This window comes from Mytilus edulis, chromosome 12, assembly GCF_963676685.1.
Source record: "Mytilus edulis chromosome 12, xbMytEdul2.2, whole genome shotgun sequence".
NCBI lineage: Eukaryota > Metazoa > Mollusca > Bivalvia > Mytilida > Mytilidae > Mytilus > Mytilus edulis.
The window spans coordinates 3,065,528-3,080,302 of NC_092355.1; the positions used below are offsets into that span (position 1 = coordinate 3,065,528).

Below are 14,775 nucleotides of genomic sequence, written 5' to 3' on the forward strand. Positions count from 1 at the left end.
TTCTGTCGTTTTCATCTTCCTCCAATTACAGCGATATATCATAGAAGTGTTGTGGTGGTCAGGGGTTACAACTGTAAAAGTGTCTCCATTGAACGGAAGGTAAGATTTATTTTATTCCAGGGCAAAAAAATCAAATTACTGAACTCAGGGGAAACCTCAAAACAGAAATTTTCTCATTAAATGCCAAGGTCAAAAGCTCAAACACATTAAATCAATGAAAAACAGTTGTCATATTCCTGATTTGATTTATGCATGTTCTTCGTAGAAAATGGTAGATTGTAATTGTATCGCAGAGACAAACAGATTTATTTGTAAACTTCATTTACTTTTTAAACACGTCAACACCTACTGGCATTGCATTAGTAATAAAATTTGGATACTTTAGTCTTACTTTACGTGTCAACCACAATCGAACGTGATAATTAAGATATAATTAATTATTAAATGTGGATACTTTAGTCTTACTTCACGTGTTAACCACAATCAAACGTAATAATTAAGATATATATCACATTAATCATCTCCAGGGATATATTGTTTTTTAAAATGTTTCATTAAAAAATAAAAAGTCTACATTAATTTAGTACGCCAGACGCCAAAACTTATCATCGGTCATGGTATAATACGTATTTGCTCTTCCAATTTATTCAGTGGGTCTTATGGGTATTATAGAGCTTATTTTCAATTGGTACACTGTGTTTCATGTGTTAACAACGTTTAGCTAATTAGTCACTGTGGTTTACTTACAAGGATAATCCTGGGAACAAACATTGATCAACTTAAAATGTGTATCCTTTTTTTTTACTGTTTATTATGTGAGGCTCTGTCAAATTTTCCACCTTATTTTCACGACATTTTGTTACTAGGAAGAACATCTGAAAGTGCCAACGTTAATTTTGTTAAATTCCGCCATATATGATTCAAAGAGATGTGTTTCCATTAAGTCTCTTGATTTAAAACCTAAAACAACAAAAAGAGCTTATAAAACAAAAGATGAAAAAGAAGATATTATTATTAACCAAAAGACAAGAATTCTCACATTAGAAAACGAAATAAATCAGCTCAAAAATGTAGTGAATAGTCAAAACGAGAGTCAACACAACCAAAATTCGTTTTGCCAACAAAATATTAGAGATGAACTTATGGATCAACGAATCAGAATGCTCGAAACTCAAATGGTACAAAATATGTGTATCAATACAGCTCTAACAACACAGCTCGCAATGCAAACAAGATCAACCTACCCAATGTCGGTACATACTCCAAATATGCATTGTGGTGCACCACCGTTTAACCATTTTCTTTATCCAGTTTCAACATCTAGCCATTTTCCACCTAGCCACATACCGTTGCACTCTATCCCATCTTTTCAAGCCTACAATCACCATCAATTTGTTCATCAATTTCAACCACTAGCTTATAACTATTCAAATGAACCTCACCGAAGCAACGTCTATATGGCTCATCCATCAACTAACCATATGGACACAAGTGGACTGCATGATCGGGTACAACACCTTAAACAGCACAACTATCCAAAATACGGGCCACCTATTAGACAATTTCCGGTTTCACACTCTGAAACTCAAACAAGACAACCTAGAACTCATTTGAATAATTTCCAACAACAATCTCATTCACAATCTTCACAAAAGAAGCCTTCTCATCTGCCAAACAATTCTCACATAATGGATTCTCATTCTCAAAGTATATTAATATATCACAGCTGGAATCTTTTCATAGAAAGAATTTAAGACATTTTCAAACTCTTCCTCAACGTACGGCTATAGCTGCAATATATCTTTTAATTGGTGGATTGCTAATAGAAGCTGAAATTCACAAAAAGCAACTGTCTTTTCTCCATAACTTACTTTCCTCAAAGAAGGTGCTTGATTAAATTTTGCTCGATCAGAGTTCAGTATAAAAGCTCCTGAAACTATCCTAGCTTTAATAATAGCTTTCCGAACTTCGGCTTTTGTCTTGTCAAATATAGTCCATACTGAATTATTTTTGACAATAAGAAGATGTTTAGTTTCCATATATTTTAGAGATGATTTAGATTCGGCATCGTCCGTGAATGTATTTTGCCAGTATGTGTTCAGATGCTTCGTTATAAGAGATTTCCATTTCAATGTTGAGGGAAGAGTTTCTTGAAGAAGATGAATCGGAGGCAGTCCATACTTTAATAGGATTTCTCGAATAGTTTTTCTAGAAAAAGCTGTTCGGGTTATCATAGTTGACCGACATTTGTCTGATGATGATAGCATTAACTCTTTGAACATTTCTTATTTTCTCCTGGAGTGTCCACTCTTATCATATACAAGAATTACATACTTTGAACTCAACATACAACAGCTGAAGTTTGGCACAGTGTCTTTCAATCCAAATCAAGTATTACCAGGCATTTCTCACAAACACTAAGAGACGGCAAGATAATGAACACGATAGACACCAAAACTAGGGAGATGTGCTATAAACTGTATATAAAACGCTTAAAGTTGCTTGAGGCAATGGATGGTTGACGGTCTGCAACAAACAGTTTTTATTCCGTATAAGTTGTGTTTTAACGTTTATAAATGACACTCAGATTTTATGTGTAAATAGAAGAGTTGTACTGTATGTTTTAACAGTTGGATATTAACTTTTTAAATATATACACCATATATTTTAATATGTATATAGTACTTTTACTTGGAGATAATCATTGGTGTTCCTTAAAAAGGAAGCTTATACGGAGAGAAGAAGTTGCTTATCTTTGCCGTACAGTTACCTATTTTGCTAACATTCAATGTCATGTGGTCTCAGGTGGAGAAAAGTAAAATCACAAAAATACTGAACTCAGAGGAAAATCAATTCGGAAAGTCCATAATCACATGGCAAAATCAAATAACAAAACGCATCAGAACCTGGTTTTATAGCTAGATAAACCTCTCACTTGTATGACAGTCGCATCAAATTCCATTATATAGTCACCGAATTATCTCATTTACTATCATACTACAAATTTGTATGTTTTCGAAAACTGTTAGGAAACTGTTTAGTCCAATCTTTTTTTTTTTTTTTATCTTGACGCGTTTTCCCTAGATTGATTTAATGAAAAGTTGTATGCTGTGTTTCGTAACTGTATCTAATCGGTGTATATGCACAACTCGAATAAAATAACATCATCCTATGAACACAATGAAAGTTTAAAACATCGCAAAAAAAACTAATCATTGTTGTAACTCGTATTTCATTTCAATTTATTTCCTTACTGAACAGTTGAACTAGTTTTAAACACTTATGATAAGTATCCTTCTATATATTTAAGAAATCATAAGCCAATGAAAATTTATGTAGGGACAAGAATTGTAAATTTCCAGCAGGAAGTTTTTCTTTGTTTTAATTTCCCTGTTACTGCACTGTTAAATCATAGAGGTACTGTGGTGGGCATGGACTATTTTGTCACGTTAAAGCTTACTGTCATTACATAAATAAAAAATGGATGATTCAGTGTAACTTCAAGTGTCAATCACAACTCAAATATAACAATTAACAATGATGAATACGAATATAACGTTGTATATCTCCAGTGGTAAATCTTTTGTTTTAAATGTTTAATAAAAACACATACAGTCTACATCCAAACTAATCATCAGTAAAGGTATCATACGTGTTTGCCCTTTCAATTGGTACACTGTTTATTATGTGTGTATAAAGTTAAGATAACCAGCCACTGCAGTTTACTTACTAGTATAATGCCAGGAAAATCAGCCACATCTGTTGGATTAGCATCATAACGCATTCTTAGGCTGGTATCCTCTCGACAATCCACAATGTTAAGGGGAACAAAGTCTGAAAAGTTTAATCTTAATTGACTAGGATTGTCAATTGTAATGCGGTCGATCGTTGGTTCTATTCGGACTCCGGAAGTTCTGTGGTTTTTGCTGGTTCCTTCAGCTGTGCGGTGGTTCTTTCAATGCCCTCCAGCGTCCTATGTTAATAAAACCTGAACCTCATGAAAAGCCAAAAGTACTGAAATTAATGTTAAAAACCAAGAAATAACGAAATCAAACAACAATATTTATATCGACTCTTTTATTTAGTAAAACCATGGTTTATCCAACCCTTGAATTACTTCGTTCGTTTTTGTCGAGTTTTGCACACTTTTGACATTCCTTAAATTTACAGCAACACAAATGCATTTCAGTTATAAAAAACAGAGTCTGTTTTATTGATTAAATCCTTAGATTTTTAAGTTAAAGTTTAATGTAGATATTTAGTTGTTTATATTATCCAAAAAAGGTTCTAAATATTGAAGCTTGTAGTCATCTTTCCATCTTAAAGTTTATCTTTCAATTCCACAGTCTTTATAATTTCATCTCTCTTATTCACATCCCTCAGTTTTGATTATAAGTGCTGATTTACATTGCCGCCATATTGAGAACATGTTTTTATTATATTTGTGGTGTTTTTTTTTGCAATGTAAATCTCTTTTGATTTGTTTACATTTTATCTACCCGGAAACTTTAGTTCATTGAAAACCTCTTAATTATTATATATACGTAATAGGATTATTCATGTTACTTTAAGTTAACGTCCGTTAATACAAGTGTTTTACAATTGTATTTAGTAGCTTCCTCGTCCTCGAAATTTAAGATCAACTACAACTGACAAGGCATGCAGTGCTGTGAAGACACTAACAACTGATTGTACTCCATGTAAAACATTTAATATAGCTCGATGAAAACACGGTCTAATTAAATGCAACAGTAGTATACCGCTGTTCAAAATTCATAATTCGATAGAAAAAAAAACAAATCCTGGTTACAAACTAAAACTGAGAGAAAACGTATCAAATATAAGAAAACTATGACACAACAGAGACAAAACACCGAAACGTAACACACAGAGAAACGAACTGTCATGCAACAATGGCCATTTTCCTGACTTGGTACAGGGCATTTTATAAAAAGGTTAGGTTAATTCACGATGAAAAATATCGAACAGGGCTGTCACACCTCGAATACACTGCTCTTATAAAATAATGTTAGTTTATGATTTCAACTTTGATAATTTCTTTTTTTAGATTCATCATGGACACGAATCATAGTAACCAGGAAAATGACGACAAAAAGCGAATGAATGGAATAAGAAAATTTACATACTGGAAGAAATATGGGGTTAAACGTTTTCCTTATCGTGGAAAGCGCAAATACACTCCTTTGGTTTACCAGGCTGATGATGGAGGAATCGTTATCTCAAATGACGTTTTCGGATTGACAATCAGACAGTTTGAACGAATGTATAAAGATTGTTTAGATAGAAGAAAAACACACGAAAGCTGGATAATGAATCTTAGATATCCCGACAAAGCTTCAAATGAATATCTGGAATACTTAGATAAGTGTACAGACTGTAATAAAGGTAATTACTTTTTTTTTTTATTTCTGTCACAAAATAGAGAATTGGATTTGTGTCTAAAATTTTGATTTGGAACAAATCTACAACTAATCTTGAAAGATGAAAAAAAACATGTGATAATTTAGAACCATAAGTCAGAGACAAACAGAGCCAGGACCTTTTAATTCAGACGTTGTCTTCTGTCTTTGTATAACATTATATTTTTTTTTTGTTTATTTTTTTTTGTCTCTATTTAAGCAATCGATTGTTTCGCGTAAATTTACTATGGCAATGCCATTAAACACTTGCTTATTGTAATTTAGGTTCTGTTTATATGGTGAGTCAAACTGCAACCAACAGCTCCAAAACATCAACCTCAATCAATCGCTGGTGGATAATTGTCTCATTTATAATCATACAACATCTTTTTTTGAAATTGACAACACCATAAACTGTTTTTCCTTTCTCGTTTTGTGTATTGCTTGGACTGTTGTTTTCCTTGTGTGAATGGTTTACACTAATATGTGCTGGGACCCTTTACAGCTTACTGTTCGATATGAACCAAGCCTCCGTGATGCTGACCGCTTTTTGACCTATATTCATGATAAGGGTTTACTTTTACAAATTGTGTCTGAAAGAGTTGTCTCATCGGCACTTATGTCACTTCTTCGTATTTACATGTACAAAGACATCACTTAACAGAAAACGATTGAAAAACCCGAAAATTTAGAAAACAATAAAATTTACTATAAACTACTGAATGATATTTCGTCATCTTAAGTAAAAGGACTATGATACTACAGAAGGCGACATATCCAACAATACTGTTTTGTGCAATTGGTGGTAAGACTTTTTTTGTCATTATGTAACGGATCTTGGGGCTATACCTATGTATTACGAACGTCATTATACGATTTAGATATGAAGAAGTATATTTAAATATCTTTTTTTATTTCATAGAGCATTTGTCTTGGACTGAAAATGATTCTATAGAAAACCACTTGGTTAACCACCTTATAAGAACAATAGGTACTGAAATAGACATACGTAAAAGACAAATACTGTTTATCTTAAATGATAAAATATTAAATGCACATGAAAACAATAAAACACAAATATCAAGTGGGAGTTTAGCAGAAGGATTGGATTTACCAGGAAGTGACGTAGATATAATGATTGTCGATGAAGTGGTAAACGTAACACAGATTGAAAGGAATATCAAACATCCGGTACAACGTACTGAAGTATTTATGGAGACAGGTACTGATTATCCTGGATTAACTAGACTCAGATTGATAGCAGCAGGGAAAAGAGCAAATGAAGTTGTATCTAATGAATGTATTGTAAATACACAAACAGGTCACTATTTATCAACTACCAACTTTGTAAATTATTTAAAGCAAAAAAGACAGGAGAATAATTTTTCTATACACGGTCCCTGCTTATCAAATACAAATCAAACTGTAGATATTGCATTCTGCCTAAGAAGTAAATATTTGCCATACCATGCTATGCCATGGAAATTGCGTTATCGACGGCAATGGCCCCCTAATGCAATAATTGACAGGATAATAAATTACGGTTGTTTATTAGTACCTATAGGACCCAGGATTATGGAAAATTGTAATTTATTATGGAGAATATCTTTCTCAGTGGCAGAAAAACAACTTGTACATTCGTTTAATTTTACTCAAGTCTTGTGTTATGGTCTTCTTAAATTAACATTAAAGCGTATCGTAAACACAAACGACGATGTGAAAGATTTGTTGTGTTCTTACTTTTTGAAGACGGCTTTATTCTGGGTCTCAGAGGAAGTTGATATTGACACATTTCAATTACCTAAATTGTTTATTTGTTTTTCCCTCTGCCTGAATAAGCTGATATCATGGGTAAACAACTGTTACTGTCCGAACTATTTCATACCTGAACACAACATGTTCTTAGGAAAGATCAATAAATATAACAATAACTCACTACTCTGTGTACTCAATAGTATAAAGTATAGTGGAATCAGTGGATTGATGCAGAATTTATTTCATTCTTATACATGTACAAAAAGCTGTTATCCGCCATATAGTGAAACAAATGAACAATCAATACTAATGTTAGACTTCCTGTTTTACAGAATTGGTCCTCTGTATGGTCATTCAATAATGTCTAATCGTACAAAACATTATAATAAACTAACATTTATTGAATCTTTACAAAATTCTGAATCGACATTTAATATCGGTGTTTGTAAGTTTGAGTTTGCTTCCATCATTCAACAAGCTGCACAACTATTACCGACACTAAAACAAATTAATACTAATTATAAAATACGCACAAGTTACCATAGACATTTACATGACGGTTTACAGAGGGATGCTGTGACAGGTTGGTTGTTATACGCGTCGTTTTATTATGTGACAGAACAGTACAATGTAACACTCAGACTTACAGAACACATTCTATCAATATTACCCGACATGGTGAAATTATGTTTATCCTACTACAGTGAAGCAGATATAGATAAATACAGACATAATGTATATACTTCAATGTCATTGAATGCAAAGATGAAAACAGCTGTTTTTGATAATTTATTGTACGTACGGCACTCATCATTAATACCAAAAGAACTAGAGCTGGAAGAAGAAGACACTTTCTTTAGAATATCACCTATTATAATGTCTCACTGTCTAAGATTTCTATGCTATCATCATATTGGTGATACTTTCAACAGACAACAGGAATTTCGTCAATTACTTTTACCACATTACATTTCAATTATTGTATTATCTAATACATATACACTTCGTGGAGTATGTTGTGAAATATTCGGCGATAAGGACGCAGCTTTTCATTGTTATGATGACGCTTTGCAATGTGCTAATTTTATATGTACCTCTGCAGAAAAAAGGAAGTCAAGACTTTTACACATCTAAACCAAAGTTGTATCGCTGCAATGTTAATGTCCTATTGAACCTAACTATTACCTTTGAGGCCAAACTTAATATAATTGTGTTATATAACTGCACTATGGAATGGATGTTAGTCTTTTATAGTTAAAATCTTATCACGGTACAATAATGTATTGATACAATGTCGACAAATTATAATATGAAGGTTTTCATGCTGCAAATAAATTCTAACAAAATCTCTTAAAAACAAAAGACGGAACAATTTCAGGAAATGTTTTCATTCACTAATTTTGTGTGTAAACAAAACCTGATATGTATCTGATATGTACGTGTTTTATGCGGCAAATAAAGTGTATATGTCGTGAACAAGTTGCAATTTTGTACAGGTTAGAACATGTACAAAAATATTGTACATGTTATAATTTGTACAATGCCAAAATACAAGTTATAACATGTACAAAAGTACCTCGTGCATATATATATGACATGAAGATTTTCATGCTGCAAAAAAACTATGAAATTATGTAATATCTTAAGAACAGAATGAAGATGACACAATTTTTTGAATGATTTGTATTCACTTAGTATGTTTGTTTAACTTATCATGCAACATATAAATGAAATGACGAGATATACTTCTTTGTACTTGATCATACCTACCTCATGTCTCGTGAATAAATGGTCAAACATTTTATTCATTCTGACAAACCAGATCGTTTATAGGAGTATGGCATCCTTAAAGGTGAAATGCACTATTTATATTACTGATAATAAGTCATTGAAATTTTGCATTTAGATAGATCATATATACTTACTACAAATTTTAGGCGGAAACAAAATAGGGGTCAACGATGTTGTTTTCGAGATATGACGTCATCAAAACTTCAAGAATCGCGTTTAACCAAAACATAAAAATAGCCCTTTTAGGTCCCTCTTGTGAAAGGGTATTCGACTCATAGAAAAGAAACAATGTATCCAGAGAGAACCAGCTACCTTTGTATAGAAAAACTGGTTTTCCTCTTCCGACATGATCGGATGCGACTATCTCAATTTATCTCTGTTGACAGGCAAGTGATCACAATGAGAGATCTGTACACGAACCTACATCTTAACTATTTAGTTTTGGGTTATTTTCGTTTTTTCCTTTGTTTTTGATAAACTTTTAGCGGCAAAAAGTTCATGAAGATAATAAACGCAAAAACATTTATCTATGAGTCGAATACCCTTTCACAAGACGGACCTTAATGTTACACTTTAGCAGTATTCTGTAAAAATATATAAGTAAACAGTTATAGGTCAAAGTACGGTCTTTGAAGGCCTATTGGTGACTTTCTGCTGTTGTCTGTTCTATGTTGTCTCTTTGACATATTCCCTTTTTCCCTTTTTCAATTTTAATTAACACGGAACCTTGCCTAACACCTAACAACAAGCTATAAAGGACTACACAAATGACAAATGTAAAACCATTCAAACAGGAAAACCAACGGTCTAATATATATGAAAACCGAGAACGATAGACAACAACATCATAACCCACTAAACATCAGATTCCTCTCCATAAATGTATGCGTGTGTGTGTGTGTTAAATATTTGTCTTGTTGGAGGTTTGTAAAGCCAAATATGTGTGTTGTTGTTGAAGGCCGTAAGGTCCCCTTAGAGATCCACGATACTAGTGAGGACAACCGTTATATAATTGACATATAGTTTGAAGACATACCAGTGGCAAGTTAAATGCATATTCAGAACTAGAACATTTTGGAAAATGAATTATGACCCTACTTTTTACTAAATCGACAGACTGAGCCGAAAAGATAATTATATGTAATGTTAGACTTCATGTTTTACAAAACTTCTAGTATTATGTTGTATAATACGGTTACAATGTTAAGTCTTACAAAAAGTTATAACTTACTAACATTTATTGAATCTTTACAAAATTCTGAATCGACATTTCATATCGGTGTATGTAAGTATCATTATGCTTCCGTCAGTCAATATGCAGCACAGCTATAACCACCACCGAATACAAATTATAACATACACACAAGTTATCATAGACATTTACAAAACGGTTTACAGAGGGATACTGTGACAGGTTGGTTGTTGTACGCGTCGTTTTATTATGAAACAGCACAGTACAATGTAACACTCAAACTTACGGAGTATGTGCTATCAAAATGTTTACCAGATATAGTGTGTTTAAAACGATCCTACTACAATGAAGCAGATGTGGATTACAGACATAAGGTACAGTCATCGATGTCACTGAATGTTAAGATGAAAACAGCTGTTGTAGATGATGTCATGTACATACAGAACTCATCATTAATACCCAAAGAACTAGAGCTGGATGTAGAAGACGAATATTTCATAGTTTCACCTATTATAATGGCTCACTGTCTAAGCTTCCTATGCTATCATCATATTGGTGATACTTTCAACAGACAACAGGCATTACGTCATTTATGTTTAACACAGTATGCGTCATCTACAGTAGCATCTTATTGTTTAACACTAGTTGGAGTATATTGTGAAATATTCGGTGATAAGGACGCAGCTTTTCATTATTATGATAGAGCTATGCATTGTGATAATGGTATATGTACCTCAGCAGAAAAAAGAAAGTTAAGGCTTTTAAAAATCTAAATCAAAGTTTATCGCAACATTACTTCGACCTTTGAGGCCTCACTAAATATGCATGTGTTATCAAGCTGCAACATGTAAGAGGTGTTAGTCTTTTTTAGTTGAATTATACCGCACTAAAATATTGTATTGATACAGTGTCGATGCAACCTGATATGTGTACGTTTTTATGCTGCAAATAAATTATATATATATGAATAAAACGATCTCTTGATGGGGTTCGCTGGTATGAATCCATCTTTGTTTTACAATATAGCATCCCGCTATTTGTTTTTTTTTCTATAAATGAACTTTAACATAAACTTAATAGAAAAATAAAATCAAACAAATGGGGTCACCGTTCATTAAAACTCACAATCTGCTTTCAAAAGAAACATAAGTTTTAATTCAGGTACTTTTGTTCTGTTGAACTTATAGGAGAAATGAAGGTCATATCGAAATAAAAAAAAACAAATTACATGCAGAAATCGAATACTTTACAATTGTTAAGTTTAAGTACAGCTTGTTTGACATCCCTCCTCCCTAAAAAAAAAAGGTCACCAATGAGTTTAAAAATATATTTGAGTTTAAATGCAAAAAATAGCATTTTCGCAATAAAAGGAGATAATTTGGAGCTTTTCAATTATAGGAACATTTTAAAAATCATCTGGGACTAAAACGAATTTATTGTTTTGGTTGATTTTCTCACCATAGCATTAAGTAACAACTAATAGTGTAATAAAAATATTTGTAAGGGAACAACAATGTTTACATTGTTGCTGAAATTTTGTGCCATCGAGCCTCCTTAAAAACAAAATGATGATGCAACAATTTCTTGAATGATTTGTTTTCATTTAGTATGTTTGTTTAACTTATCATACAACATTTAAATAAAATGACGAGATATGTTTCAAAACTTAGGTGTACTTGCTTAAACCTTCATGTCTAGCATAAATGGTCGAACATTTTTGTTAAATCCGCCAAACCAGATCATTTAAATGAGGGTGGCGTACTTTAATAAAGGCAACAGTATTATACCGCTGTTGAAAATTCATAAATCAATAGAGAAAAAACAAATCAGGGTTACAAACTTAAACTTAGGGAAACGTATCAAATATAATAGAACTACGACACAACAAAGACACAACACTGAAATGTAACACACACAGAAACGAACTATAATGTAACAATGGTCATTTTTCTGACTTGGTACAGGGCATTTTATGAAACAAATGGTGGGTTGAACCTGGTTTTGTGACATGGCAAACCTCCCTCTTGAATGGCAGTGTTAATTATAACATGAAAATGACAACATTACAAGACAGGGCTACAATAAATAACTGGGAGTTAGTCTAATTCGGTAAGTCACTTTCATGAAAGGGAAGGGGAGTGTAGTTACGACGTAAGGAACATATCAGATATCTTTTGTGAAACGGTTATTCGGTAACGGTCAACCAACTCGTGATGGTGTCCGTAAAATTTACGACGGGATGATTATAACTTCACCATTTGGAACTCTTGGTTTGATAGCTTCCTTGAGAGCAGCAACCCTCTATCAAGAAAATTAAGAAAGGAAATGCAAGCACGGGAATATCGTATGAATTGGGTGGTATATACCCGTATGCAGGTGCTTTTGGAATGTTCAACTTTGTACTCTGTTAAACTGTTTTGATCTGAGCGTCACTGCTGCGTCTTTTGTAGACAAAACGCGCGTCTGGCGTATTAAATTATAATCCTGGTACCTTTGATAACTAATAATCAAGGCCCCAAATGAATGTTTTCCTTTTAATTGTTTTACATTTGTATTTTCGGGGCATATTCCAACTTACTTACGCGGTATGTTGTTTATTTCTAAATACCGTACGGTTACCTATTTTGCTAATGGTCCATGTCATGTGGTCTCAGGTGAAGAATTATCTCATTAACTATCATACTACAAATTTGTATGTTTTTGAAAACTGTAAAGAAACTGTTTAGTCCAATCTTTTTATCTTCATGCGTTTTACCTAGATTGATTTAATGAAAAGTGTTTTGTATCTGTATCAAACCGGTGTATCTGCTCAACTTGAATAAAAATAACATTATCATATGAATACAATGAAGTTTAAAACATCGCAAAATAAACTAATCATATTGTAACTCGTATTTCACTTTATTTTATTTCCTTACTGTACAGTTAAACTAGTATTCAACATTCATGATAAGTAACTATTTATTAAATTATAGGCAAATGGAAATTTCTCTAGGGACAAGAATTGTAAATTTCGATCAGGAAGTTTTTCTTCTTTTGTTTTCATTTTCCTACAACGGCATTGTAAAATCAGAGAAGTGGTGTGGTGGGCAGAGAATATTTAATCACGTTATAGCTTACTGTCATTACATGAATAAAATATGCATAATTCAGTCTAACTTCACGTGTCAACCACTAATCAAATATAACAATTAAGACGAATACACCGTTGAATATCTCCAGTGGTAAATCCGTATTGTAATGTTTATATAAACACATGTCAAGTCTTTATTCAATCTAATCATCAATGATGATATCATACGTGTTTGCCCTTTCAATTGATATAGTGTTTCAATCAGCCGTTGCGGTATCCTTAAAAAGATAACACCAGGAACAAAAAAATGATCACCACAAGAGGTATATCCTTTTGTTAATGTTAAGAATTGTGTGAAGCTCTGTCAAATGTACCCCCTCTAATGTTTTACTTCGTTTGGTACTTACAGGAAATCAGAAATCTATCATCATTAATTTCACCTATATCTTATTTTTTTTGTCTCGTCAGTACATGTGTTCACTTTTGTTGGTCGTTTTTTTCCAGAGAAGTAGGATGTGGTAAGCGAATAATCCTAATTGTACAATCATTTTTGTTTACTCATATTTTACTTTAAATTATCATGTATTTTAAAGGCAAACAAACCATATTGAACTGTTGGAAATTCTTTGTTATTTATTTGGATATAAAAAAATATAATGTAGAGTGTATCACTATTACACGTGTACTTTTGCATAAAGCTTATCAGGTACAAATAATAATATATTAAGCATTGATAAAACTGTATTATGTTAGTTATTTTGTAAATGTATATATAAAAGTTAGAATGGAATGGGGTTTTGAAATAATATTCTTACAAACGTGCTTCAATTAACGTAAACGTCTAAGATATAAGTGTTTTACACTGTTAATCAGGATTTTAATCTGTTTGTTTTGATAAAAACAATAAAAGATATCATCTGAACAAGTGCTCTACAACTCTTCAACCATGAAGTTTTTTTCTTCTGATTCAGCTTCCGTAAACGACTGCTTTACGTAATTTATCCAATATTGAATAAGTCAGCAAAAACTGTTTATCCAGGAAGCACAGGCAGTTTGTCAAATCAATTGTTTTTTTCATTTTTATTTTCGGGGACTCTAATAGCTTATTACCACGGTATATGTTTGCTAATTTTTAAGGGCGTACGGTTACCTGTATTTGTTAATGATTTTTGTCATGTTGTCTCCGGTAGAAAATTATCTCATCAACTATCAAACCAAATATTTGTATGTTTCTAAAAACTTTTAAAAACAACTGTTCTTTTCAATATTATGTTTTATCTACATGCGTTTTCTTCCTAGATCCATTTATTGTCTGAGGAAGTTTTTTGCTGTTGTATGTATCTGTAACAAGCGGGAGGTTTGGCATTTCACTAAAGCAGGTTCAACCCACCATTTATTTTATTAAAATTTTAGTCAGGAAAATGGCCAATGATATATTAAAGTTCGTGTTCGTGTGTGTGTGTGTTATATTTTAATGTTGTGTTTCTGTTGTGTCGTTTTTCTCCTCTTATATTTGATGTATTTCCCTCAGTTTTAGTTTGTAA

General features: G+C 32.5%; 1 protein-coding gene across 1 annotated transcript; it reads left to right on the top strand.

The window, feature by feature from the left end:
• LOC139498691 (uncharacterized) lies at positions 1 to 8,805 on the top strand. The gene is made up of 3 exons (XM_071287212.1): positions 1 to 99; positions 5,069 to 5,406; positions 6,343 to 8,805. Exons 2-3 carry the CDS (start codon positions 5,076 to 5,078, stop codon positions 8,307 to 8,309), a joined length of 2,298 nt encoding a protein of 765 aa, XP_071143313.1. The 5' UTR covers positions 1 to 99; positions 5,069 to 5,075; the 3' UTR covers positions 8,310 to 8,805.
• The last annotated feature ends 5,970 nt before the right edge of the window (positions 8,806 to 14,775 follow it).